This window comes from Drosophila bipectinata, chromosome 3R (assembly GCF_030179905.1).
Source record: "Drosophila bipectinata strain 14024-0381.07 chromosome 3R, DbipHiC1v2, whole genome shotgun sequence".
In the NCBI taxonomy this organism is placed as follows: Eukaryota; Metazoa; Arthropoda; class Insecta; order Diptera; family Drosophilidae; genus Drosophila; species Drosophila bipectinata.
The window spans coordinates 28,849,654-28,875,927 of record NC_091739.1 but is presented as its reverse complement, the minus strand read 5'-3'; the positions used below and the strand labels follow the sequence as shown (position 1 = coordinate 28,875,927).

The 26,274-nt window shown below is 44.0% G+C and overlaps 8 protein-coding genes across 17 annotated transcripts; 3 read left to right on the top strand and 5 right to left on the bottom strand.

Moving 5' to 3' along the window:
- Window positions 1–47: 47 nt before the first annotated feature.
- Window positions 48–1,817, bottom strand: LOC108119804 (uncharacterized). The gene is made up of 3 exons (XM_017233184.3): window positions 1,662–1,817; window positions 1,389–1,580; window positions 48–1,334 (listed from the first exon to the last, which is right to left on the bottom strand). The coding sequence occupies exons 1-3, from the start codon at window positions 1,704–1,706 to the stop codon at window positions 291–293; spliced, it is 1,281 nt and encodes a 426-aa protein (XP_017088673.2). The 5' UTR covers window positions 1,707–1,817; the 3' UTR covers window positions 48–290.
- Window positions 1,818–2,376: 559 nt separating this feature from the next.
- Window positions 2,377–4,096, bottom strand: Iru (E3 ubiquitin-protein ligase Iruka). The gene has a single exon (XM_017233168.3). It carries the CDS (start codon window positions 3,706–3,708, stop codon window positions 2,578–2,580), a length of 1,131 nt encoding a protein of 376 aa, XP_017088657.2. The 5' UTR covers window positions 3,709–4,096; the 3' UTR covers window positions 2,377–2,577.
- Window positions 4,097–4,194: 98 nt separating this feature from the next.
- On the top strand, window positions 4,195–5,076 carry Prosbeta3 (proteasome subunit beta type-3). Its single transcript, XM_017233172.3, has one exon. The coding sequence runs from the start codon at window positions 4,369–4,371 to the stop codon at window positions 4,984–4,986; it is 618 nt and encodes a 205-aa protein (XP_017088661.1). The 5' UTR covers window positions 4,195–4,368; the 3' UTR covers window positions 4,987–5,076.
- Window positions 4,310–6,461, bottom strand: LOC108119795 (MYG1 protein C27H6.8). Its single transcript, XM_017233169.3, has 3 exons — window positions 6,351–6,461; window positions 5,980–6,289; window positions 4,310–5,924 (listed from the first exon to the last, which is right to left on the bottom strand). The coding sequence occupies exons 1-3, from the start codon at window positions 6,379–6,381 to the stop codon at window positions 5,186–5,188; spliced, it is 1,080 nt and encodes a 359-aa protein (XP_017088658.2). The 5' UTR covers window positions 6,382–6,461; the 3' UTR covers window positions 4,310–5,185.
- A 311-nt stretch (window positions 6,462–6,772) lies between these two features.
- On the top strand, window positions 6,773–15,283 carry LOC108119793 (facilitated trehalose transporter Tret1). 10 transcript variants are annotated; one of them, XM_070280927.1, is made up of 8 exons: window positions 8,726–8,860; window positions 9,934–10,215; window positions 10,359–10,470; window positions 10,899–11,035; window positions 11,097–11,182; window positions 11,427–11,543; window positions 13,454–14,830; window positions 14,893–15,283. In XM_070280927.1, the coding sequence occupies exons 3-8, from the start codon at window positions 10,397–10,399 to the stop codon at window positions 15,166–15,168; spliced, it is 2,067 nt and encodes a 688-aa protein (XP_070137028.1). In that variant the 5' UTR covers window positions 8,726–8,860; window positions 9,934–10,215; window positions 10,359–10,396; the 3' UTR covers window positions 15,169–15,283. The 10 variants fall into 10 exon arrangements, with proteins under 10 accessions (XP_017088653.2, XP_070137029.1, XP_070137027.1 ...); XM_017233162.3 differs by having other exon boundaries at window positions 10,359–10,498; window positions 10,919–11,035; XM_070280925.1 differs by having other exon boundaries at window positions 8,758–8,907; window positions 10,359–10,498; window positions 10,919–11,035.
- A 17-nt stretch (window positions 15,284–15,300) lies between these two features.
- LOC108119796 (WD repeat domain phosphoinositide-interacting protein 3) lies at window positions 15,301–17,088 on the bottom strand. The gene is made up of 4 exons (XM_017233170.3): window positions 16,878–17,088; window positions 16,710–16,796; window positions 15,720–16,481; window positions 15,301–15,642 (listed from the first exon to the last, which is right to left on the bottom strand). The coding sequence occupies exons 1-4, from the start codon at window positions 16,942–16,944 to the stop codon at window positions 15,536–15,538; spliced, it is 1,023 nt and encodes a 340-aa protein (XP_017088659.1). The 5' UTR covers window positions 16,945–17,088; the 3' UTR covers window positions 15,301–15,535.
- A 329-nt stretch (window positions 17,089–17,417) lies between these two features.
- E(var)3-9 (Enhancer of variegation 3-9) lies at window positions 17,418–19,891 on the top strand. The gene is made up of 4 exons (XM_017233207.3): window positions 17,418–17,728; window positions 17,800–18,646; window positions 18,974–19,021; window positions 19,079–19,891. Exons 1-4 carry the CDS (start codon window positions 17,540–17,542, stop codon window positions 19,633–19,635), a joined length of 1,641 nt encoding a protein of 546 aa, XP_017088696.2. The 5' UTR covers window positions 17,418–17,539; the 3' UTR covers window positions 19,636–19,891.
- Window positions 19,892–19,935: 44 nt separating this feature from the next.
- LOC108119816 (nuclear factor related to kappa-B-binding protein) lies at window positions 19,936–25,883 on the bottom strand. The gene is made up of 4 exons (XM_017233206.3): window positions 24,272–25,883; window positions 21,605–24,011; window positions 20,763–21,514; window positions 19,936–20,678 (listed from the first exon to the last, which is right to left on the bottom strand). The coding sequence occupies exons 1-4, from the start codon at window positions 25,469–25,471 to the stop codon at window positions 20,163–20,165; spliced, it is 4,875 nt and encodes a 1,624-aa protein (XP_017088695.2). The 5' UTR covers window positions 25,472–25,883; the 3' UTR covers window positions 19,936–20,162.
- Window positions 25,884–26,274: the final 391 nt, after the last annotated feature.

Below are 26,274 nucleotides of genomic sequence, written 5' to 3'. Positions count from 1 at the left end.
AAGGATTGTGTTTCAAATAATTTTTCGATTCACAAAAATATTGGGAAGTGTATTGAACGATATAGTAAAGATATAGGCTTTTCGAAATGGAATCACAGACCCTTCCTCAGAAGCTCTTAAATAGTTTTGCACTTTAATTTATTTTTAATCCTATAAGTTAAGAAACTTAATCGAGCCAACTATTTTTTTGGAAATGAATACTGATATGACTAAATGAAATGCATATTCTTATCTTCAGATAGCGAGGGTCTTCTGATATTTAAAAATATTAATCTACAACTTATCAATACTCAATAAGTATCGAATTTCTCCACATCCAGGGGCGGCAAGTTGGTTAGATCATGTGCGCTCTGGATTCCTCCAGGTCTTAAGCAAAAAAGTTGCTCCACTGCCTTTTTGATTTGCTGCTCCGAGCAGTAGGGATTTATCATAACAATCGAGTGAGCCAGCTGCTTGGCCAACTTCTTGAACAGGAATCGATTGGCGATTAAGCCATCTTCCAGAGGACCCATTAATTGACATACAATCCAAGGACAAATCCGGCGCAAGCAGCTGGCCAGCAGCACCTCGTCAAGCATGTCGATCGAGGGGCTCGAGATTTCAGTGGCAAACTCATCATCGCTGTCCTCGCCAAAGATGTCCCGAAAGATCTCCCTCAATCTATCCTCGCACCGCCAGTCGGCCTCTAATGATCTGATCAGACAGGCATTAAGCTTCTTCCTCTGGGCGTAGAGTTCGCAGGGCCAGCGACTCTGACGGAGATCTGGTCCTCTATCCGGAACGGATGGAGAAGATGGAACTGTGGGGGAGGGTGTTTCTTCAGTCTTTTTTGAGCATGGCAGATCGGCCTTTTCAATTTCCTCCAGTATGACTGAAATCTGTGGATCATCGGTCACAGCGGTGGGCTCAATGCCGAAAATATCATTAAGATCGATGCGGTCGTCTCCAAAGAGCGTAGCCAGCTCTTGGGCTACCTCGTCTTCAGTTTCACAAACGGGTGAGGCCTGAGTGTCCATGTGATTCGTCTCCGTGATCATTGTTTTACTACGACATATCTTACAAAGAGATTCGTTTTTAGTTTCAGATTCCTCGAGGCTAGCTTGAAATAAATCGATTTTTCGCTGTAGCTCATGGCTACCAAATTCATCCCTCTCTGTTTGAGATAAATATCCATTGTGAGCTTCACTCCAGCCCGTTTGCGTGGCTTTATCCTCTAGTTGGTGGCCCCTAATGGGCGCCTCCACGCCTTTGACAGGACTTGTTTGAGATTGAATTTGCTCGAAAATAATATTGGCCAGCCGGCAGTCCTGGGTGTTTTTTCTTACAACGGTTATCTGCGGAATAAAATTTAGTTATATAAGAAATTCAAGGCTTATTAAAACTTTTACCATCTTGACCATTACTCTTTGGTACACTTGTGCCGCCATGCATGCCTTAAGGGCCCGGTCCTCCAGCTGAATTACGCTCTGCGGGATGCAGGCCAGAGCAGTCGGCTGGTGATGGTTTCTGGATTTCCCCGCCCAGGCTTTAACGTTCTCCTGTAACTGTCGCTCCAAATACAGAACATATTGCTTTCGTACCTAGGAAACAATAATATATTTGGTAAAATTAGTTATTAAATCTAATCCTTTCCAAAGGAAAACTATATATATTTTTAGTACCACATCTGAGAGTGCCACAAACTCGTTATTGCTTTCGTGTATCATGATTCCAGTCTTTTTTAAGATTTGTACTTTTCAGTTTAATTGACTTTATCCATTTTAACGTTGTTTACAAACGGCTCATTCCACGGAAAATGCGTTTTTCGAGAAATAATTTAAACAATGACGCAGTGTTGCCACAAAGTTGAAAACAGATGTTTTTTATGAAAAGCGTTCCAAGGAGAAGCTAACGATGCACCAGGATTGGCGACCTCTAAGGACACGGTTCCCTTGACTAGACCTTGAAGTTATTAGACCTTTGTGATGACCGAGACGCTTTTCTCCGAATAACACCGGCACTTGGCGTTATGAAGCACTAAACTTTTGGAATACCGAGGTATTCCTTTCCAACGGAATCTTTGCCGGCTTCAGGATTGAGCAACCTGACTGTGTCCATCTGTGAGCATTTCATAGACTTTATATGGAATTTTTATTTAAGATCTCTTAAATTCACAGGCGACAGTATTACATAAATCATAAAACATAAATAAAGTTAGTCAAATAAGTTTTTAAATTAATTCATTAGCGATTTTTGATTTACATAGTAGTGCCTATTTACAATATATGTATTTATATATGTATATGTATATGTATGTACGCAATAAGCCTATTCTCGTACAAGTCGAGGAAGTTCCATTACAAGACAAAACATGATATAACATCAACAAAAGTCTAGTTATGCAGAGCCAACGGAATCGCTTATTATTCCGCTATATTTATTACAAATCGTTATTTTGAACAACAATAAAATTAAGCGTGAGGAAAAACTATTATATATATATACGAATAATTGTATTTTAGGGCTAAACTTCTAAAGCCGGGGCCAATGGTTGGCTTAATTTTGAATATCAATCCGTCGATCGCTGCTATGACCCAGTTAGTCCAGAAACATGTTGTCGTCGTCAAATGTGAAGACGTTGTTGCGAGGCTGGGCGGGATTCGCGGATGCCTCCGTACGGGCTCTGTTTCGGTCCATCGGAGTTTGGGTGGAGCTGCTGGTACTGTTGGTAGGGGCTGGGTTCTCCGTTCCTGTAGCATTGCTGGTGGAATTCCTGGCAGCATCTGCTCCATTCTCGCCAGAAAATCCGTCCAATAGGACGAATTCCTCGTCGGCATCGCTGCCGTCGTCCGCAAGTGATTTCCGGCAAATGGGACAGGTGCTGTGGAGATTTAACCATGGCACAATGCAATTCTCGTGGTATAGATGCGAACACGGTAATTTCCGCACAGTTTCGTCAAGTTTGAAATCGTCCCAGCATATAGAGCACTGAATCTTTCGGTCCACCTCCTCGGTAGTGATCTGCACGTTGGGTATCTCGTTAATACGCTGCGATGATAACGGTGGCGGTCCCGAGGTCTCCATCTGGTTGAGCATCTGGGTGACAATAGTGTCCAAGCCCTCTCGGCCCCATGCGTAGTCTCCAGGGTTTCCCATAAAAAACATGTGAGAATTACCACCCCCACCGACACTTCCTCCAGGTCCAGTAACTATTTCAGCTGTGGCGCCGGCCAAAGGCAGACTCTGCAGAAAGTCAAACAGAACATTGTCAAGACGATCAAGATTTGCCGGGCGCACACGCCCCCCGGCGGTCAAACCGGCCGAGGAACTAGCCGAAGGTCCTCCGAACCCGCCCAGGTGCACCACATTGCCATGTCTCCTATTTGGTTCGATGGTTATCTCCAGGTTCGGCACATTCCGCATACTTAGTAGCGAGACTATGTCATTGCGCAGCGACTCAACGTTAACCTGAGAGCCTGCAGATGAGCTGCTTCTGCTTTGGCCATCTTGTGAGCCCGTGGATCCACTGCTGCCTGACCGCCCACCGCTAGTGGTGGCAGCCGCCGGGGAAGCCGATTCTGGCGCGTTCGCCGGTAGCTCCTCCACGAAGCCGTTGGCACACAGCGGGCAGGTGAAGTCCGCGTTGGGAATGTTGATTTCCACATTGCACATGTGGCAGAAGAAGCGCTTTGGGTCTGCGGCCCGGTCCTCCACCATTGCCTCAGCCATCCTGTAGGTCCTTTTCTTTATCCCGCGGCTAACTGGTTGTGCAAGATGTGAAATCCTTTATGTTTCAGGGGTTTGTTTGTTGGTTGTCAACAGCTCTAAGCTTTGCGTTTCACGGGCGGGGACAATTCAAGCACACCGAACTCCACGTCGGACATTGGGTCTTAGACGAACTTTGGGTAAATTTATGAATTATATTTTTCTAAAAATAAGGCCTTTCAAAGTGGCCGTCAGCGCAAAAGAGCCGAAATCTTAGTGTCGTCGGGCACACTGATCGATATCGTGCTGCCAACTATTGAAAGTTTTACATTTGTGACACATTTGAATACTAACAATTTCTTTGGTAATGATTTTCTTACATGAATAAAAATTTGTTTATCACTAAAACAACAAGCAACGTTAAAAACTTAGAAAGAGTGGATGGTCTTTAGAATTTAAGTTATCTTCGTTTGCCTAAAATAAGCCAGGGTGTCAGCACTACCCGGCAAAAGCTGTCAACTGCCAGACAAATAAAATTCCTATGTCATATTTAGCACCTTTTAATTTCACAGTCCGGCAACGTAGAGCAGAAACAAAAAGTCATCTTCTCTGGCGGCGTTTAGCATTTTGCAAAATTTTCATTCCCTGCTAAAGTAATTAAATTGAGCGAGCACCGAAGGCACCATGTCGATTTTAGCTTATAACGGAGGATGTGTTGTGGCGATGCGCGGCAAGGACTGTGTGGCCATCGCCACGGATCACCGTTTCGGAGTGCAGGCCCAGACCATCTCGACGGACTTCAAGAAGGTGTTCCACATCGCCCCTCGTATGTTCCTGGGACTCACCGGCCTCCAGACAGATATCCTCACTGTTCGCGATCGCCTGATGTTCCGCAAGAATCTGTACGAGACGCGCGAAAATCGGGAGATGGCCCCCAAACCCTTCTCAGCGATGTTGTCCAGTTTCCTATACGAGCACCGTTTTGGCCCGTATTTCATTGAGCCGGTAGTGGCAGGACTGGACCCCAACACTCTCGAACCCTTCATATGCAATATGGATTTGATTGGTTGCCCTAACCAGCCCGATGACTTTGTGGTGGCCGGTACATGTGCAGAGCAGTTGTACGGCATGTGCGAGACTCTCTGGAAACCAGACTTGGAGCCTGACCAGCTGTTTGAGGTCATCGCTCAGTCTATGATGAATGCCTTTGACCGCGACGCTATGAGCGGTTGGGGTGCCACGGTCTACATCATTGAGAAGGACAAGATTACGGAGCGCTCACTGAAGACCCGCATGGACTAGATGATGTTAAGAATTCTCTTGGTGATTTTGCAAACAAGTTTAAGAGAAATATACATATACACAAATAAAATTTGTTTAGGTACAAACTGATCTTTTGAATGCTTTTCCATTTATTCTTTTAGTTTCAACGTCATAGCTGTATTAAGAATCACTTTATTGAAACAGTAATGTCAACTTTTATTATTTAACTTCTTAACATTTACTCCTCGGACCACTCAATGGATTTCTTAGCCATTGACATGGCAGCCTCTTCGGTTTTAGCACCGCCAATGAAACCACTATGGTGAACGAAGACAAGGTCTTTTATTCCTGCCAGTTCAGATAGCTCTTCATCTCGCAATCCTCGCCATGGTGTGGGAAGGAACTTGCGCCCGAGGAAGCTGCTAGGACTCACAGGCACCCCAGCGACTCTCCAACTAGTTCCATCATTAAATACCACTAGCTTGGGTAAACCCTCAACCTGGTATTCTTTCTCTAGATCTGCCAAATGAGCCTTCCAAGGGCAGAACGTCTTTAAGAAAAGAATCTCGCCGGAAGGATAAACACTCTTTGCCAGTTCCAAAGCTTCGCGAACATGATCCCTGGCGGCAATCCAGGAACAGGAAACTTCTATTACGTTCTGAACGAATTCCCGACCAGCGGCATCCATTGCCTGGTTGAACCTCTGTTCAATATCCACGCCAGTCTCGTGCCAGGAGGGATTCAGTTTTCCTATCCGGGCGGAAAGATGAGTGGAAATCTTGTACACTGGTTCTCCTCCCTCGAACATGGGGACACCGTTGTCGATAGCGTCTAGCTCACTGATAAAGTTCCTGTAAATCTGCACAAAGGCTAAGTGGAGGTTCTGCGGAGTCAATTGAATGCCCCGTTCCTTTTGCAATATGCTTTGGATGACTCTCTCGCCATAATGGCTATAGACCAAGCCAGCACTGCTAAGCCTGTCGAAGATTTAAAGATCTTGTAATATGTTGTTAGGGATATTAAGCTACTTACCTGATAACGTCGAATTCCTTGCCAAGTTCAGGACGAACACTTTTTAGTGTTTCTCCAAAGGTTTTTTGGTGGTGATCATACCACTTCTTCCCATGATCATACTCGCCTCCTACATCAACAATAATATCACACTTTTCCCTTAATTCTTTGTCGTCCCGGCTGCGGAAAATCTGTGCGTTTTCGTATTCGGGCAGTTGTTTCAGCATGAAACAGGCCACCACCTCGTCGCAGTGAAAGGTGCCGCTGTGAGTGCCGATCCACAAGGGCGAGCGTTTAGGGGGTGTGCCTCCAGTCATTCTAGCCAGTTGTCCTGTTAAAAACGTGTGATTTATTTAATAAAGAGAGAGAATACTTTAGATGAGAATACTTACGAAAACGCGGTAAAAGAAGTCGTCCAAGCATTAGAGATGGAACCACCGAAACATCGATAAGATTTAATTCAAATCCTCATCGACGGAAAAATGGGATTGGCTATCGATAAAATGTAGAAGTGTGGCATCACTGGTAACGGATTTTCAAAATGGATAAATTTAAAGTTAATACTGAATTAATTAGCTATAGTTTTTAGCATGATTTTACTAAAATGTTATGAAAAAATACGTAATGGCCATGTACCAAGCACTGCCAGCTCATTAGAAATTCAACCTCTCACCAATCGTTTGCATGGGCGTTCGCGTTGATCTAATTAATTAACAATTCGATGTTAATTTTTTAAACAACTTATAGCGACTACTTCGGTTTTTGCTTCAATTCGAGAAAATCAATTGGTGGAAATTTAGTAGGCCACAGCATCTCAAACCCCACGCATGGATATTTAATAGATCGAACTAAAATTTATTTTCCGCAATGGCTGAAGCTCGCTTACGCCGAAATATCAGTCGGCAAGTACCAGCAATGTAAGAGTGAAATGACTATACAAGATTAAACAAAAAATAAAATAAAATAAAAAAAATAAAAATAGTTTTAAACTTGCAAGCCCCTGCTGGGTATTCAATTATATAACTCGACTACTGCTTCAAGTTATTCAAATTTTGCATTTCCGTTAATTGTCGGCAGCAACTGATGAGCAAACAATTAAAACCTAAATAGTTTGTGTGTGCGTGCCTTAGTCTAACAAAAACAACAACAAAAAAACACATAAATCACTGGCGACAACAATGATCACGTGTATGAGCGCACAAAAACCGTTTACATCAAATTGTTGCACAGACATTTTCCCTGTTTCCAGCCTCCCACGACCTTCAGTTTGATGCGAAAGCTCGGAAATCGACAGGTTCTAGTGGAAAAGGAAGCTGCAACCGCGCCAAACTCGTTTCTAAACACTTCTCCAATTCAAATGTGAAACGCAGATCAGATTAAAGTGCAATATACCCGATCCTGGGGTATTGTTTTTGTGATCATTGCAGACACATGCTTATCAAATCGTGGAACGTTTTCGACCTCAGCTTCTTTCAATTAAGCTTATCATTTTAATTACGTTAGAAGTTCGTTGCCACTGGAAAAAAAACGCTCGTTTTTAAGATTACCCTACCAATTACTTTTTCACGCCCATAAACAAATAGGCAAATAACTAAAGTACACAACGTTTTACCTGGTATTCGGACTGGGGGTGTATTTATAGAAAGCATTCAAAGCAATAGGCTTTAGTTTACTTTTAGTTTTAAAAATTTTGTAGCCTATAGTAACTCCAAAACCTAAAGCCTTAATAGCATAGCTCACGTAGTGAATTAATGTACGCATTTTTCAACGTAGAGGGTATTATATGTCCCGAACCCAAAGTATATGGGTATTTTTTCCTATATGCCCATTTAACTTATATTAGCGATGTTTTTTTTCCAGCAAATTGCTTAATAACACAAATATGTGAGTAATGCTTGAACGCGCCAAAGCCAAGCCAAAGGTAATTAGATGGAGCAGTCAAAAATATTAATAAATCGGACGATGACGGCTTTACGCCTATTTGCTAAAATTGATTTCCCCAACACCTAATAAAGCACTTAGTTTAGTTACCATTTTTTGTATCAAATATTTAACCGCGAAATTGCGCTAACAACAAGTAATTTATTTAAATAGAGTAATGACAAATTTCAGAATGACGCTGTGATTGGCCTGTAATAGAGTAAGAAATTTGTAGCAATTGTTAAAAATCAGTATTGTATTTATGGGAGGTGCTTAAGTGAACCTAAGTGGATTCCGTGTTAGATTTGGGGGGTCTTGATCAAACAGTGACTGTTACACGCTTCTAGTTCTATTCATGTGTGACGGCTTTTATGCAATTGTCGGCTAAATAATGCAAGATACACCATTTCCTAGCTTTAATTTGTATCGCGTCAGCGCTAACTAGAATAGTATGTGTTTTTATTCTCACCCAGAGCCCAGAACCTGAACCGGAATGCTGGCTAGTGGAGCAGCTAAAGTATAACATTTATGAATGTCAGTTCGATTTGAATTCGTATCGACTTGGGGGGAAGATTTAGTGGCGGAGCATTCATCAGGTAAATAAAAAATAAACAAAACTGGTTTGTCGGCAACTTAATTGTTTTCGTACTGAATGAATATTTTTATGGGGTTTTTTCGGTAATTTTTTGTTCATTAAAGCGCTCCCTCGTTTACCAAATTTCCTACAACGGAATGGGCCCAAATGGCAGTTGGCGAGCTTTTGCTGAGACTTTTCTGTTCTCTGGTTTGTAAGCTCGGCTTTGTGGAAAGCTTGTCGTCGTCACTTTGTTGTAACGGGACAGTCGTAGGCAGATATTCGCGCTCAGCTTTGGCTTCGGTTTCAGTTTGTTTTGACCGCGCGACACGTTCAGGTGTTAGCCCTAACCGCTGGGAAGCCTTAATAATTATTTAAAGAATTTGTCGCGAAATAAAAATATTCAAAGTATTGGAATTTCTAAAATAATGTCATTCAGCCTTAGTAGTTACTGGGTACAAGCTCTCTGGATCCTGTTAACAAAAAAAAGAGCCCAAAAACCAGTTGCGATTTTGGCGAAATCATTCGAAAGTTCAACAGACCGATTAAACCTGCTGTAAACCCTTAACAAATGGCTTGTATGCGTATAGTATACGAAAATATATGCCATCGATTAAGTGCAGTGGTTCGACTTTTGGAGCTCCGTCGCACGAACCTCCTTTGTAACCCTTTAATGCAGTTAGAAGCAATATCTTGGCCATTAACCGCTGACTTATGGCCATTAACGAGCCAGTTTTTGTGTTTTATTTTTTGTTTTGACCGTTGTACAACCTTTATCTTTAACAAGACAAGTACCTCTGAAAATGTCTCAATTTATACGTCTCAGTAAATATAGCAATCGGGTGTAAACAAGAGCAAAGTCAAGAATCGACACTGAATTTTCAGAAAAAAGTTAAATATTCATACTTATGGTGGATCCCATTGGGGTTCCACAGACAGTCGGTAAAGGTGCGGCACCATCCGTGGATGTTTTTCGGGTTCCTCTACGAAATCTCTTTCGACCGGTTATCCGGTATCCCGTGACCACAATGCGATTTATTACACATCTCATAGATAGTGTCTTACCACTAAACTCAATTTCTATCCACCTTATGATCGAACCCAAAAAATAACTGGTTTTCACGCTCAAGGCTTTCCTTTTTGTTTTGTTTCAAAATTTGACTTAATTTGTGCAGATGCATAAATTTCTCATAAAATTTTCATAAATCATCGGAAGGTATCTCACGTGACATATGAGAAATTAATTGAGAATTAAATACCATTTTTTCTCCACCTTGTACCTACTTTCTTGTTGGCTTTTAAATAGAAATTATTTCCTACGCGTACATAAAAACACGTAACATTCAATTGTGTCAAAAACTTCACTCGTCTTCCAATATCGCATCGCATAATAAACAAGCCGAAACAAATAAAGAAAGCGGACAAAACTAGAAGACGTATAAATATCGAAATATGAAGTATTTTTTCTTTGATTTTGAAAGGTTTTGCCACTTAGCACTCTCTGTCAGAGCCATTAATGAATAATGATTGCCAAATGATGCCAAACTAAGTGAGAAAGAGCCAATATATATATAGCATAGTACCCTTTGGCAACGTAGTGAAGTAGTGATACTGCAAAATAAACAAAAATTATAAGCTCACAGGCAAAGAAAACAAACTAAGACAAACAGCAGCACTTGAACAAACTAAAAGGCGCATCAAGTATACGCCACGATGTCCAATGGCAAGGCCGACACAGCCGGCGCAACAGCTGAGAAAAACGGGTAAAAAAAATAATAAAAAAAAATATATTCAAACAACTGCAACTGCAGCAGGCATAGTTCTCACTAAGACAATGAAGCATCGTTTAATTGCCATCTGAAAATCAAAACTAATGGAATGCCAAATACCCACTTCTCCATTCCAGATCGCTGAACGATCGGCCATTGTTCATGCAAGGCGTGAATGGAGGACGTATTGCTCCCGCCAACGATGTGGAAGTTAGCAACTTTCGCCGCGCCCTCCCACAGTTCCTTGCTGTTAGTATTAAGAACATATTGCTATTCGGTAAATAACACAAAAATTCCACATAAACGCCCCAAAACGGGGGAATGAAATTGAGGAAACTTCACTTTCATCCATATTCCCATCCCTTAAAACAGAAGCAGCTAATTGCAATCACCAGTCATTATTAAAGTCGGGGATTTTACGATTAGAGTCCCCTGTAATTATACGACCATTAAGAAATTGGAAGTTTTTTTGCAATTTACTTAAATATTCAACACTTTGATGTTTATGGATGCGTATATGATTGTTTCACAATTTTTATACCACCTTCACACGGGGGTTTTAATGGATAAACAATAAAACATAAAAAATTGTAATAGAAAGATTATAAATTTTCATTTTCCATAAAATTTCATTCCTCTTAATTGAAAAATAGGCTTAAAGTATAATTTATTGCAAGTATAATGTTTCATTCTTCAGGCTATGGCATGACATTGGGCTTTCCCACGATCGTGATCCCTGCCATTCAGGGCGGCGAGGGACGCAGTGAGACCAGTGGTGATATAATCCTCAACAAGGATGAGATCTCCTGGTTCAGTAAGTCCTGGAAGTGTGCATTCTTTTGAGAGTAAGTTAAATGCTTTTTTAATTATTTTAGGTTCTATTAACTTGATTTGTGTGCCACTGGGTTGCTTGTTTTCGGGAATTATAACCCAACCTTTGGGAAAACGAAGAGCTATGCAGGTATTTTTCGCCCAAGGTTCATTCTTATTAATTAATCTAGATTTAATTTGGCCTATACGCAAAGATATGTACTTAGCCGCAGTAATTTGCGGCTTGTTGCAGTGCAGCTTGGGTTACTCCGGTTACCGATTGCTCGCAACACTGACACACTGAGCTGGAAATGAGCTGCATGACTTTGTTTGGCTTATGCAATTATGTTTATCCAATGGTGCTGATCCACCGCCCCCCTTCTGTTTGCTTCTAGTTTGTCAACCTGCCCATTCTGGCTGCCTGGCTGCTGTTTCACTTTGCGACGCGCACGGAACACCTGTATGCGGCTTTATGCTTGGCTGGACTCGGCGGTGGTTTGATGGAGGCGCCGGTAAGTGAATCCCAACCGCGCCGATTAATTGCTATGAGCTATAGATAGCTAGTCACATGCTTCGTCCCAAGGGAGAGGGAGGAAGTGTCGTAAAAGCACTCCAACTTTAAACCCTTTGTTTATCTATTGATTTGCATAATTCGCCAGAAAGGGAATGTGGTTTTCCGCTGTTGAAGCCGCAAAGTGATGTAGGTGCGAAAATATTATTAAGACAAGCTTTAAAATATGAGATATACGAAGTATTATTCAAAGAATTAACAGTTTATTAGGATGCAATTAGAAAAGATTTTTTTTAAACCTCCCTTAGAAAAACTAATTACCTTTTTATTATAGAACTTCGAGTTGTGGTTATGGGAGTTTTTGTGTTTTGAGAAGATTTCTTTTTCGGTTGTAAGGTTCTGAAGGATCTTTGCCTACTTCGAGCCTTAGACCTTCTTTGGCTTTTGCTGCGTAAATTCATCGCAGGATTTGGGTTAATGGTGTAGATTTTGTCGCCCGGCTTTACCTTGTTGGAGAAGAGGCACGTGGCAAACACCTTTCCAGTAGTGCTGAGGATTCCACATCCCATATATGTGTTCTTTTCATTGAGTAAGTTGCCCGCCGCCAGCACATTAGAAGCGGCATTTTCCGGAAAACTCTCCACGTCTTCGGGTTTCAACTGATTTGCTTCGGAAATCCATTTATCGGTGAAGGTTATCATATCGGGATAGACACCAGGTCTCAGTTCCATGAAATCCGACGTTTCACCCACACTTCTGAACCGATGGGTGTTGACGCATAGGTCCATCTGGGTTTCCTGGCATTGGTTGCTCACCCGCATCGCGAGAATCGACAGATCCTCATCCCAACAGAGTGACGGCAATCTTTGGGCTCGGGGTAGAGACGTCTTCCCGGACACAACTCTTTGGCGAAACCGGTTGATGCTCTTTAGAATGTAATCCTTTTGTCCAGTTAGCGACGTTCCCTCATGGTGTTTACCGCATTTTGGACTCCACTAGAATTGACAGAATAAATGACAACCATTCTTTAAAATATTGTATTCAATTTACTGACAAACATTTTGCCGCAAGTAATGTGCTTGTTTTTGGCAGGACAAAGGCCAGCGTTACATAGATCGGTTGGAGGATCTGGGTTTGAATATTTCATTTTAGGGGTATAAAACGCCCATTTAGTTCGGTAGAGGATGCTGATGGAATTAGGGACCAACAGCAGGAAAGTGCAAAATTTAAACAGCATTTAGAGTGATTTATATTATTCAAAAACACAGCCAATACTAACTTTAGTTTTTTTTGCTAAGGGATTATAGGCGATAAATAATGGCAATTGGTATGCTTTGATTTACCATTAAGTTATAGTTCTTAATACAAGTTAATTAAGCTGAAACTAAAAAAGAAAAGCTACTTTTTTTACGATTATTCAGAACTCCAATAGACCTTTAAATGCCATGATCGGAAGGTCTTCTGCACCTGTGATTACCGATTCCGTTGAGTATGTTTATGTCATTTGCTGATTGCCCCTCATGATTGCATATACTGACCCACATACTCCTCTTGCCACAATGGCTTGCCGCGTCGTTAGCTTAGAGTGACCTTGGCCAACTCCTTGAGAGCTTTGGAAGCCATTTGCCACTTGACTTTGCCACAAAGTGGCTGCTGCTATTTATGTTTTTAACCCATTGTAACTTGGTTTTAAGCCGAAAAGAGGAGTTCATTTATGGGTTATGTTTGGGATTCATGAATATAATATTTATGTTTTAATATTTACTCATTCAACTCTGAATTACTGATCTAATAATGTTGTAATACTAAGCTTTCTAAGGGTTAATCTTTCGACAAAAAACAATGATTTGAAAATGTTATTTAAATGACACTGTACTAACTACCGACCTTGTGGTTCTTGCAACATTGCAGGTGCTCACCTATGTGGCCGAGATCACGGAGCCCAAGTATCGGGGCATTCTGTCCGCTCTGGGAACTACCTGTGTCATTACTGGTGTCTTCATACAGTTCATTCTGGGATCTCTGATGGACTGGCGAAGTGTGGCTGCGGTGAGTTCGGCCTTTCCGGTCATCACCATTGTGATGCTGTGCTTTGTGCCGGAGTCTCCGGTTTGGCTGATCCGCGAGCAGAGGTTCCGAGAGGCTGTAAAGTCACTGCAATGGCTGCGTGGCTGGGTTCCGGAGCACAAGATCGAGGCGGAGTTCAATCAGCTGTACGACGAACTGATCACCCAAAAGGCCATCGAAATGGCAGCGGATGGAACACCGCCCCCGGGTCAGCGTCGGACTCTGGCCCAACGATTTCGAATGTGGCGGAAGCGTAGTTTCCTGGTGCCCTTTATGCTGGTATCCTTTACCTTCTTTACGGGCCACTTCTCCGGAAAGACGCCTCTGCAAACCTACGCTGTACAGATATTCCACACCCTCAAGGCACCGATGAACAAGTACCATGCCACAATTCTCCTTGGAGTGGCCGAGATGCTGGCGACTATTTTGGGTGTTGTCCTGATCCATTTCACCGGCAAGCGACCGTTGGTTCTGGTTTCCACGGTCGGAACAGGCCTATGCTTCTTCGGTACTGCCACTTACGCCCATTTTCTTAATGAAGTTCCTGGATTCACGGTTAACAACGTGGTGGTCAACGCATCCTCCATTGTGCCCAAAGAGTCCATACTTTCCCAGGCTAATATCTCAAAGATTTTCGAAAACGAACAAATGGCTATTAGACAGGAAGCGGAACAGTTTACGACGTTGCTGCCGGACTTGGAAACCACAACTTTCTCCGAAACGGAATCTTACAATCGCAGTAAGCGGCAAGCCGATGATATGGATACTACGGATGCTCCAGTGGATACCACAATGTATCCCGCGCCAGTCAGCAGTCCTGAACCGCCTCCCAGTTCTTCCGCTACTCCAACGACTACCACGACAGCAAAACCACCCATAGTGGAGGAACTTCTGCTGGTGGTGCCTAAGCAGGAGCACAACTATCTGGTTTGGCTGCCACTCATTCTACTGCTGCTATCTGCCTTCTTCTCCCACCTGGGCATCCGCATGATACCCTGGATTCTCATCGGCGAGGTCTTCCCTGCAGAGATACGTAACAGTGCCTCAGGATTTGCAGGCGGGGTGGGATATATATTCGGTTTTTTGGCTAACAAGCTCTTCCTGGTAATGCTCAGCGCACTTACTTTGCCAGGAACCTTCGCCTTCTACGCTAGCGTGGCCTTTGTGGGAACCATTGTGCTTTATTTCACACTTCCGGAGACGGAAGGGCGTACTCTAGGGGTAAGTGTTCCAGAACTTTTATACAGAGAATACTTCAATTGATGAATTAAAAATCTTTTTAGGAAATTGAGGCGCACTTTTCTAAGAAATCGGACATGAATCTGCTTCGCAAGCAACCCAGCGCAAAGTTGCCCATAAAGGAGGAAACTCCATATCCGGCAAATACCATTAACGTTGAAAGCATGCAGAGTTTCCACGTGCCTATCACCTCGCAACAGCAGGCCAAGATCATTCATCTGCAGCAGAGCGACTTCGCTCCCAGGCCACAGAACGGGCGAACGCCCAACGCGGGGATGACCAATCCGGCATTTGAGGAGAGCAACACCACGCATCTGTGAGGGCCAATCGTGACTAGTTTGATAGTGTCATTACCTAAATACATCCTTTAAAAGTGCTTAACATTTCAGTGATATTTCTGAGAAATAAACATAGTTTTATACATGTGTAAGTGAAGTGGTCTTGTTTGAGGATGAGCTTTGGGTCTTTAGATTCTAACAGAATGTCACAACATTTTTAATGGTTCAGAAAATTTCATAATTGCTTGCTCCCGCTTATCAAATATTCCATAATTTTTCTCAATGTTAAGCTAACTTTTATGTGAACTCGACTTTTAACGTATTTTAAAGCATGCTTATAAGTAATATTGTATAACACATTTCCTTGGAGATATATAATTTTAAAGGTGCAGCTAACGCTGGGTGGTTCCTAGGTCTCGTCGTCCTGCAGCTCGAGGAATTGGGTGCAAATGTCCCGACTGCATTCGCCCTTGTTATTGAATAGGAATTTATAATAATGGCCGTCCGCACAAATAGCTGTGTAAAAAGCCAAAAAATATGTATTAGATAATTGCAATCCCATGGGAAGTGCGGCTGCATATGCTCAGACTTACCCACAACCGAATTCGGATCGGCTCCAAAGGCACAAACACATCTGGGTCCCTGGGGTATTGAGAACTTGACAAAGCTCCACTGGCTCGAGAAATACTTCGGTATTATAGGCAGCGACGATTCCCGCGGCTTATTATCCTCCAGGTTGAAGACGTGAATAGTTCCGTGGTCGGAGGCTACAACCACCATGGTGCTCTGGTGGTTGAAGTTGATGCAAAAAATATTGGCGTGATTGCTACCTCTTCTCAGTTCCGAAACCTTCTTGCCACTTTCCGTGTCGAAGATGCGAATGAGCGTGCCCTTCTCACCCGCAGTAGCCAGTCGGGTGCCCTGTAGGTTCAGGGCGATGCAACTAATTGCCGCCTCGTGGGCAATTACTTCCAAAGGAGCTCGTTCAGTATTGGCCAAGTCCACGATCTGGACGTGACCGGTACGCCGACCGGGGAATGCGAGGAGGCTCTTATTGCTGTGCGGACACAGTACACACAACCCATTCGGATTGGAGCTGGTCTCGAACACATGCAACTGCTGCGGCTGTTGCGTGAATGTGAACACTTTGATCACTCCTTCCAGGACAACCACAATACGATCCCTACGTAGTCGCACTGCCCGCACCGGCTGGTTGAAGTCCAACGATATAGCTGGTGACTTTTTGAGATCGTCCCACACGATCACCTTATTTGGTGGGTAGAGGGGCCGGATGCCGCCGCCCACCAGAGCCAGATAATTGCAGCGGAACAGCATCTCCACATGGCTGAGACCACCTATGGATAACAATGGATAAGCATTCACACGAGTTGATCATAATTTCGCTTTACAAGACCGCAGTGCGTTCGGAAAGTTGTTTATAGCACATAACAGAAACCCAAGAGGCTTAATCATAGCCAGACACATAAATTTCTAATATCTAGTTCTATTAAATCATGGGTTTCTGGAATACGTTGTGCTAACATCAGCCGACCGAAGTGAATATGCTTTTTTGTGTATATTACCCTCTGGAAAGTACTGGCGCTCCTTCTCCTTCAGCGGATCACAGTTGTAGACACGGAAGCCCGTGTCCGTCGCACAGGCAAAGCATCCTGCAACGCAATAGGTGTTTTATAGTTCAGTCATTCTGTATCTTATAAATAAACAACACACAACCATACACATTTACATACCCTGGTCCTGGTTAAAAGCTGCATAGAGCAGCCCATTGCCGTACGGATTCTGTTCCGTCAGGTTCATTGCACTCTCCGTGGTATGCCGTACACCCTGCCACTAGCGAAATCTTTGTTTTAATTAGGGGCCACCGGAAAAAATGATTCAGTCGGACGGCAAGAGCGGATGATTATATTTTTCGTATAAAAACAATGGCGCAGTGTTGGAAGGCGTAAAAAGTACCCGTGCGGCAATAGAACCGATAGCTTTTAACTACTTGACGGTTTTGTAATCGAATGTTTTTTGAATAAAAGTTTATTCACACAGTACATTGTATTAATAAATATATATTAAAAAACAGTAAATTATTTGAACTATTTATAGATATAAGCCTTTGCACTAAAAAGTTTAAACGACTAAAAGATCAATTTAAATAAATCATATTAAGTTTTATTGAAAAATTGAACTTTTTTAAACCATTTAAAAAAAATAATCAATTTCGTTAGCTTTTTTAGAGGAAAATCTATGCAGGACTTGACATCACTGGCAGCCCCACCACTCTCAAATTGGTTACTTTTCAACACTGACAATTGCTGGCTCCAATCCACACAGAAAACAAAAAACAACATCTTCAATAGACTTGAATTGCTTCCGATGAAGTTTCCTCACATATAGCTGCGCAATGGAGTTCACCACGTGTCTCGATAACTTTGACGAGGACTCCATAGAACCCTGCCGCACATGCGGTATTTACTACACGATGGGCCTGAACATGGACCAAGCGATGGTCAAGCCCATATTCGGCAGAGACAACGCCTCCAAGGAGTCCATGGGGAAAATAATCGAGCAAATGGCTGCTTGGGATCTGAAGGTTCTTAAACCAGCACGATCAATGGTGATTCAATGAGTCTAATTTCAACGATTGTACCATTTTATTTGTAGGTGGTGCGGGAAGACGGTCGGCCGCAATACATGTGCATATCCTGCATCGCGGAATTTAAGAAACTGCTGAAATTCAAGCAGAGTTGCCTCGAGACGCAAGAGCTGTTCGGTGATCTTGAGGCTCAGCGAGGAATAGTTATTAAGAAGGAAATTGATGCTGATCCGGAGGAACAGTTTTGCGGATTTATCTATTTGGACACAGATGACGAAGACGTCAGCGACGAGGATGGAAGCCGCCGCGTTTGCGCCGCATTTGACATTCCACATGTTCCCATCAAGGAGGAGCATATGGCCAGGGTACCAACACAAAACGAATCTGTATTTCAGTCGCCAGAGCCAAAGGTTCTGGGCTCTCCCTTGCGGTCAAGCTTTGACATGATGGATGTAGAGGAGTTAACCGGCAGCATGTTTGTTACGTCCAGTGAGGAAGCGTCTGCAACGGCAGATGAAAATGATGAGGAATCTGAGGAAGAGGTCGAAGAGGAAGAGGAGGAGGAAATTTTTAAGTTCACCTACGACGACGATGGCGAGACAGCAGTCACGCTGCCTTTGCCTGTAGCCTCTCCTGTAGTCTATTGCAAAATGTGCTCCCACGAGTCGCCTAATCAGGAAGAGCATCTAAACCATATGCGACGTACCCATCTTCTCAAGGATTGGGAGTGCCATGTTTGCGGCAAAAAGTTTACTAACGCTCCGGAGTCACGATTAAAGTTCCACATGAAGTGGCACAAGCTGGCCAATCATCTCAAGTGCCCCATTTGCGGTTTCCTTTGCAACTCTAAGGACACCCTTAAGGAACACAAACAGGCCGTTCATACTCGCACCAAATGTTCCTATTGCCGCAAGAGTGAGTAATCTTTTTCTATTTTATTTTTTTCTTTAAACAATCAAGTCTTTGCTTAGAACTGGCGTAAACAGAAAACTTGTTATTCTTTTGTTTATTGAGCTTGTTTATTTAGAATATACATATATCTGATTCGAGAGTTTGGTTTGAAGTGGATTCCCCTGAGTAGCAATATTCCTCTGAGTTTTAAAGCAGAATAGCTTAAAGTATTTTCAAATTCAATTCTTCATCAATCTGTATCCAAATCTAGTCTTCGGAAATATGATTCATGGATTAAAAGAAACTGCAAACATGAATATCTTATATATTTTAATATATCTTTAATTACAGCTGTTAAACAAAGCTTACTTCAGGAGCACATGAATAAACATTTGGAAGGTTTGTTAAACTAATAAAAACAAATATTTTTGTTTATTAATACGATTACTTTTGCAGAACGCGAGGCAGAACTTGCTCATCATGTTCAGCAAAACCTGAAACTTCGGTCCAAACCTAGCGTAGGAAGAGCAAAGGCATCTTCCAATCAAATGATCTCTGATGGCTCGGTAGAGTTTGATTTCAGAAACCAATTACCTCCTGAGAACCCGACTAATTTAGTGACCACTTCAGTGCGAGTGGTTAAATCTGCTTCCGTAAAGCCAACCATGCGAGCTCCCTCTCCGCCTGTTTTGACTCCTGACGAATCGTTGAACGAGCCGCAGCAGTTTGAAGCTCACGTCCTGGCCACTCACAAAACGCCCCAAAAGAGGAAGAGATCTTTGGAAAAAACGCCAAGATCAACCAGATACAAGAGTCAATCACAGGTTTCGTCCCTTTCTAATGAATTGGAGCAGACCAGCATTGCCGAGAAAGGTTCTTTCGAACTGCAGGATACCAACCGCTCGCCTACTATTAGCCCAAAATCGTATACTTCCTGCCACATATGTGGCAAGGAATTCGACTTGAAAATAAAACTTAACCGACACCTCAAACAGCACAAGAAGGCCATCTAAGCCATAAATTGTCCAATGTATATATCTCGGTCAGAAGAACCACAATTCAGGAAGTTACCATAGCTAAACCTGAAGTTTAGCCTACTAAATGTTTAAGACTTATTGTGGGTATTATTTTCCTTTCATCTAATTCATTATCCATATAAATTAAGGTTTATTTAAGTTCTCAAGTTGAAAAGACAATTAAGTGCGCGAAAAAATGTCTTTTTTTAAAAAAGTCCTAAGTTAAAAATGTTATTTTGTAGTTCTGAGATATCTGAAGTAAAATATAGAAGTATATCTAGAGTAAAATAATACAAAGATGATTTCATTTGAGTTTTATTGGGTGTCTTTCTAAATATATATACTTTATAATCTGTTTCCACAAAATTGGTTTCTGGTGTCTATCTTTTCACTTAGTACGAAGAAATATTAGCGATCAAACTTTCTGCCTATATATATAAATTACACGAAGTGTTTCATTAAAATTGAAGAAGGGTAAACAACGGGTTAACAAACTTCTTCAATCCACCTCACTCCAAAGCCTCCTAGTTGCCACTTCCAGTGGCTGTTTTCAGAACTGTGGCCGGTATCAGCTTGGTAGTCAAGGCCTTTGTACCGCTCTCTCCGGCCACTGTCGTCAAGGAGATCTTGCCACCAGTTGTGGCTGCTGCTCCTGCTGCAGATGCCATTGGTATCACTTTTAAACTGGACAGTGGCTTAAGATTCACTCCCTGTATTCCTTGCGAGAAGAACAACTGGCCCCCGTTGCCTTGCACCGCAAACATGACATTGTTTCCAGCCGTCGTGGTCGCTCCAGAAGCGGCTGTCGTGCTGGTGGTGCCGGCAGAGCTTGTGATCTGCTTATTGGCCAGCAGTACATTCTTAGCGATTCGCAGAGTTTGGGCACCTCCCGCTCCGATGACCAATGTCTTGGGTGCTGTCGCTATGGATCCCGAGGACGTGGTTGTCGACGGACTACTACTGGTTGCAGCCAGTCTGAGGAGCTGGTTGCCCATAATAACGGTCTGCATGGGTGCCCCGCCTGCTGCTCGAGTGGGAATCTGTAGGAATTAAGGTTCATGAATACAGGTTTGGAGTGTACATTATACTGAGGAGTAATAGGTCAGCTATGTAGAATTACTTACCGCTCCCTGCAGCTTCACTGTCTGCCCGCCAATCACAATGTTTTGAGTCGTTCGCACTCCAGTTGTGGTGACTCCCGTGCCTGAAATGACGGTTCCTCCACTAGACGCCACCGTTGGAGGCGTAGTGGTGGTCACTTGAGTGGTGGCCACACTGCTGCCGCTCAGTTGCTTAATCGTCTTGGCATTCAAAAGCAGTGGTTTTCCTGGGAGCACGGTAGTTTTTCCAATAATCTTGGGTCCAGTAGCTAAACCACCAGTTGGACTTCCTCCAGTACCACTGGTCGTATTAGTGGCACTTACAATGCGCGCCATTGTGGGTAACTGTTTTGTGGGTTGATTGGGACTCAGGGTGATCATATTACCAGCTGAAGAGGTGGCCAACTGAATGATATTGTTGCCTGCCGTGCTGACCAGTTTTCCTCCCGAAGATTGCTTCTGAAGCAAGCTGTCTAGAGTAATAATTTGTCCAGCCGCCTGCGTTGTGTTTCCACTTGGATTTCCACCTACAGCTGGAGTAGCTCGAATAATCCGCGTTGTGGCTCCAGCTACTGTGGATGTGGCTTGATTGTTGGACAGCACAGGCTGCTTAAAGTTCTGAAGCACAATCCTCTGTTGGGGCTGTTGCTGTTGTGGTGACATGCTCGTTGGCGTTTTGGAAATCGAAGCGGTTGGGGAAGTGGTGAGTATTTTAGGTGCAGCTTTTGTCACGGTCTGGAACACGATCTTTTTATTCGCCGAAATCGCCGTGTTACCTATAAACAAAGAAAGTATCAGATAAATAAAGTTCCATTACGTAAAAAATAAAAAAAGGCATAAGAAAGGTAAACTATGTCAATGCTAACCAACAATAATCCTCTGCTGGGGCGAGCTCTGACCAGGAGTGCTGTTGTTGGTTGCTTGCTTGAGCTGTTGCTGTTGCTGGAGTGTGGCGAATGCTTGCGGCGACATCTTGAGAATGGTTCCAGCCGCGGGCGTGGAGGACCCTTTGGCAATAGCCACAGGATTTGTAGCTTCTACAGCAACACCAGGGGCCACAGGCTTATTTGCCACAATGGATACCGCTCCGATTTTCTGCTGTGCTGGGCGTATAGTCTGCGCCTGGGGAACTACACGGGGCCCAAGCATTTGTACCGTGGCGGCCTTGGGACTCGTTGCCGTGGTGCTTGCGCCGGCAGGCAAAAGACGGATTATGTTCTTCGGCATCTGAGGACGAGGAGTGATGGTCACGGTTTTGGGTTTACCAGGTAGAGGTTGAACTTGTTGTGGCTGCTGCTGTTGGTCCAGGGGTATGATGAAGTTACCAATTTTATTACCCGGAGGGGTTTTCTTGATCATCAGTTTTTTAGGTGTGGCTGCAGGCGACGATCCAGCGCCAGGTGTTGGCGTTGTGGATACGTGTACGGTTTGCATGCCTGTGGGCGTCGATACCAGAATTGGCGTAGTGTTTCTTGTCGGACTGATCTTGGAGATCGTAAAGTTTCCGCCTTTTGGTGTGATCGACGTACGCGGAAGCGGCGAGGAAGCAGGTATGGACACAGCCACTGGTTTGAGTAAGGACTTCTGTGCTAGCGTCGATGGGTTTGTGTTTGTATTTTGAATGGGATTCGAGGACACGGCTGCACTGGGCGTTCCATGAGGCAGGTGATACTTTAGAGGCGGCACGGGAGGGCATTTAACAGCCAGTGGCTTTTTCACTTGGGCAGAAGCACCGAGGGGAAGTTGAACTGAAACGGGAACTGGCGATACCACTGCTGACACCAAAGCAGGGGGATGATCCTGCTGCTGGCGCTCAGTACCAGAGCTTTCCGTTCCATCTTCCAGCTTCGGCCTGCTCAGTTGCTTCCTTTGTTGCTGCTTCTGTTTCACCATGGTCTGATTATGTCTATGCATTTTTTCAAACTCAGCTTCGCTTCGGTTACGATGCAAGTATATCCAGATCTTTCGTCTGGCGTCGTACTTCACACAGGGATCTTGACCGCCATGCATCCTGTCTAGCGCTCCACTGACAATCGTCTGCAGGACATTGTCCGCTGCTTGAGGATTTACATACTGGGAGCATTTCAATAGTTCGGAAATCTCGGCACGAGTTCCTTCGCCATTCGGCAGCCGGGCGGTGGCGTCTCGTACCAGAGTGAGAATGGTCACAAATGGAGGTCGATCGTCCACCATGACGGCATGTCCGCGGGCTTTATTCAAAGGCATGCTCTGGGTGTAAATTCCTTTAACGGGGCCCACGACACTCTCGTATCCGTTGAGGCGATACGTAAATGGTCGATGTGGATACTCGAAGCGCATTCTCTCCTGCCGCTGGAACTCCTGCATCTCCGCTTGGGTGGCCGTGCGGACGGTCCACGTAGTGGGACATCTGGGAGGGGGCGTTGGGGTTGTATCCACTAGGGAACTCACACTTGAGGTCAAGGCCGGACTTAGCTGGGAGCTTTCCTCCTTCTGCGTTCGCAGCCAACTTTGGCACAAGCCTACGAGCCGTGCATCAGTGTCGCGGCCAGCTCCGATCCATTGATAAATCCCCATTTGGGTTTTATTGTCAATGTAGGGCACATATTCCGTTGGCAGAGACCCGAAATCTCCAGATAAAAAGTTAATCCCAGACTGGAGCAGCTTCGTCCAATCAATAACAGACCGCGACCAGTCCCCTGTCGGAATAGAAGCATCCGAATGGGCGTCTCTCCAGTTGTTGAGAAGGATTTGAAGTTCTCCATATGTTAGCCGATGCTGAGGAGTCGATACAAACAGATCCCTAAGCAGCGCGAAGAATGAGGATGGTCGGCTGGAAGATGAAGGACGCAGAACTGCTTCCCTTGTGGGGCTGCCTGTGATATGAGCAGAATTCGGGGGAGCAGCAGATGCTGTTGGACTCGCACGCGTTTGCGAAATCGGTCCATTTAATGGCTCAAGTTTGGGCACGGGCTGGGACACAGGTGTACTTGCTGGTGAGGCAATGGCTTTCTTTGGCATGAACTCGTTAGGCCTCATGTTCTCCTCAGACTTGTCCTCGGGGACCCGGCGGCCATACAGCTGATGCGGCTCATCCAGTAGCATGGGCTCCTCGTCAACCAGTTCGCTCTTAGCTCCGGCTGTGGCTCCAATAGGTACCAGTGCAGGTGGATCCGGATTTAGGCGTGCCATCAGTGCCTTTGGTTTTCTGCCCGGTTTGAAATTTCCGACAAACTGCGCTCGGGTGCAGATGTCACGCAGGCGCACCTCGGAAGTGTCGAACTCGGGACTATCCTGAAAGACAAATAAATAATTGAGTTAGTCTTGATGTTGTTTCAATGTAAACTTCAATTACGAAAGTATTAGATAAGCAATGATTATCTTATAACGGTAAAATATAGTATCGATATTTAATTTTTTTAGTTTGGTACTTGAGTGACGTAATACTTTTTGAGATAACAATCTCTAGGGTTTGGAAGTTTACCAATTTAACCAGAATAAGGGAAATATTGCGTCTTTACTTTATTTTACTCCTTAAACTAATTTTAACTTACCGGCTGCTCCACTTTTCGGCGCTTGTAGTCCCGCAAATACTTTCGGAAATTCTTATCGTTGAGTTGGGGATTTCGTTCGGCTTGCATTAGGCGCAGTATATGATCATCTTCCACTCCTGGTCGCCGCTTAAAGAACGTGTTGTAAATGCTCTTCTTGTCAGCTGCATTCGAAGGTCTGCCAGCTCCATCCCGCTCCTGCGCCTTGGGCTCCTCTGGAAGAACTTCTGGGGGCCCGTAAGCAAGACGCTCTAGCAGCTGAGAACAATCCTCGTCCTCTTCATCGTCCTCGGCGCTAATGTCTCCAGGCATTACCTTCAGCTCCGCCATAACGTCAAGTAGTTCCTGAGCGTATCGTTTCTTCGCTCGTTGAGTGCAGCATCGATTCTGAGCGTTTAACGAAGGTGGCTTCCGCTTCCGCGGTCGTTGTCTTGGTAAATATTTATCAAAAGACCCGTCGTTGGGAGGAGTTGATGTGTAAGCGTGTTGCAGGACTTGCTCTCTGGAGAGGAAGAGCTCCTTGGCCAGCTGACTAAGCCGCTCTGCCTGCTGGAAGCGAAATTCCCTCCGGCTCGAGTGCTGTATGCTCTTTCGTAGCTGCAAAACATCCGGTCTCAAGCTTCCCTCTTCCAGTTGCCGTTGCAATTGGAGCAACGGGGATTGCCCGAAGCGCTGGAGGCCACCGTTAAAAAGCTGCACGAGGGTTCGCTGTTGCTCAGCTCCAGCCTGCGCCGGTCCCGAAACCAAGCCGTTAAAATCTGGCAGCAAGGTCTGCAGACGAGCTTGGATTGCTTGAGGCAACTGCTGCCAGGTCTCCATGGAGAAGAACTCATGGAATATGGCCGAACTTTCGCAGAGACCACGAGGCAACCGAAAGATATCCCTTCCATTTAGCTGAGCGAGTTCCAATTCGTCCGACTGGTAGGTGGCTGTATCGTCCTCCGTCTCCGAACCACTGGTCATGTCCTCGTCTGGATCTTGGTCCTGTTCATGGTCCTCTTCCAATGAGTCGCTCGAATCACTCGACGAACTGCTGCTCGAAGTGCGACTCCGCTGGCTGCTCGCCGAGCTGCTGGTGTCGCTCATCCGGTCACCGTCCCCCTCCTCTTCCTCGACAGATTCCGGACTACGATTGGGAAGGGAATGCTGATGGGGATTCGAACTGGGCCTGGGCACGGTGTTTATGTTTATGTTGCTATTCATCGCTACAGTTTTGTTACCAGCTTTTTTTCTGTTACGTGCTCGGCCCCAAAGAGCAATTTTTTCTCTACACTCAGTTATAAATTTTTCTCTTGTGCCCCTGGTGCTGCCTCGTTATATCAAGCTGCATATTAGCCAGCGCTGGCGCTGGTTGTTTTCTTCTTTTTTTATTGCCCAGCATGTTTTCTCTGCGATTTTTTAGCGGGCCAAGTTGGCAGCCCTAACAACACGGTAGGGATGAACCGATATGGCGGCTTCGGTTATTTTAGACAAGATGTATATAAGCCCTCAAAACCCCAAAATCTTAGATTTTTCGGTGTTTGATCATAAATGTTTTGCATTGTGTGAATTTTAAAGTAATGTGTCATACATAATTTCAACACTTAGCTGTCAATTAAATGTCAGACTTTGCATAACCGCTAGTGATGGGACAATGGTTGCCGTCTTTTGATTGTTTGATTATTGAAAATAATGAATCGGTAATTATTTAAAAGCGGTAAATAAGATTTTACAAGGTATTTTTAAAATGCGCTACTATTCAAATGCTTAAATACACTAAAAAACTATTTCCTATAACATTGATGTTGAAATTAGAGATGAGCTACTTTAAAGTTTTAAATTTTGTGTAGATTATCACTGACATTTTGAAATTTCATAATCAAATAAGGGTTTGTTTTTCACACTATTGGGGGTGATATGTTTGTTGCGTTTCATTTAAAATAAAGTTGGCAGGACGTGTAAATCAAATGTGCTGTAAAAATACCAAAATTATGGAAATCGTAGAAATTTAAATATACCATAAAAAA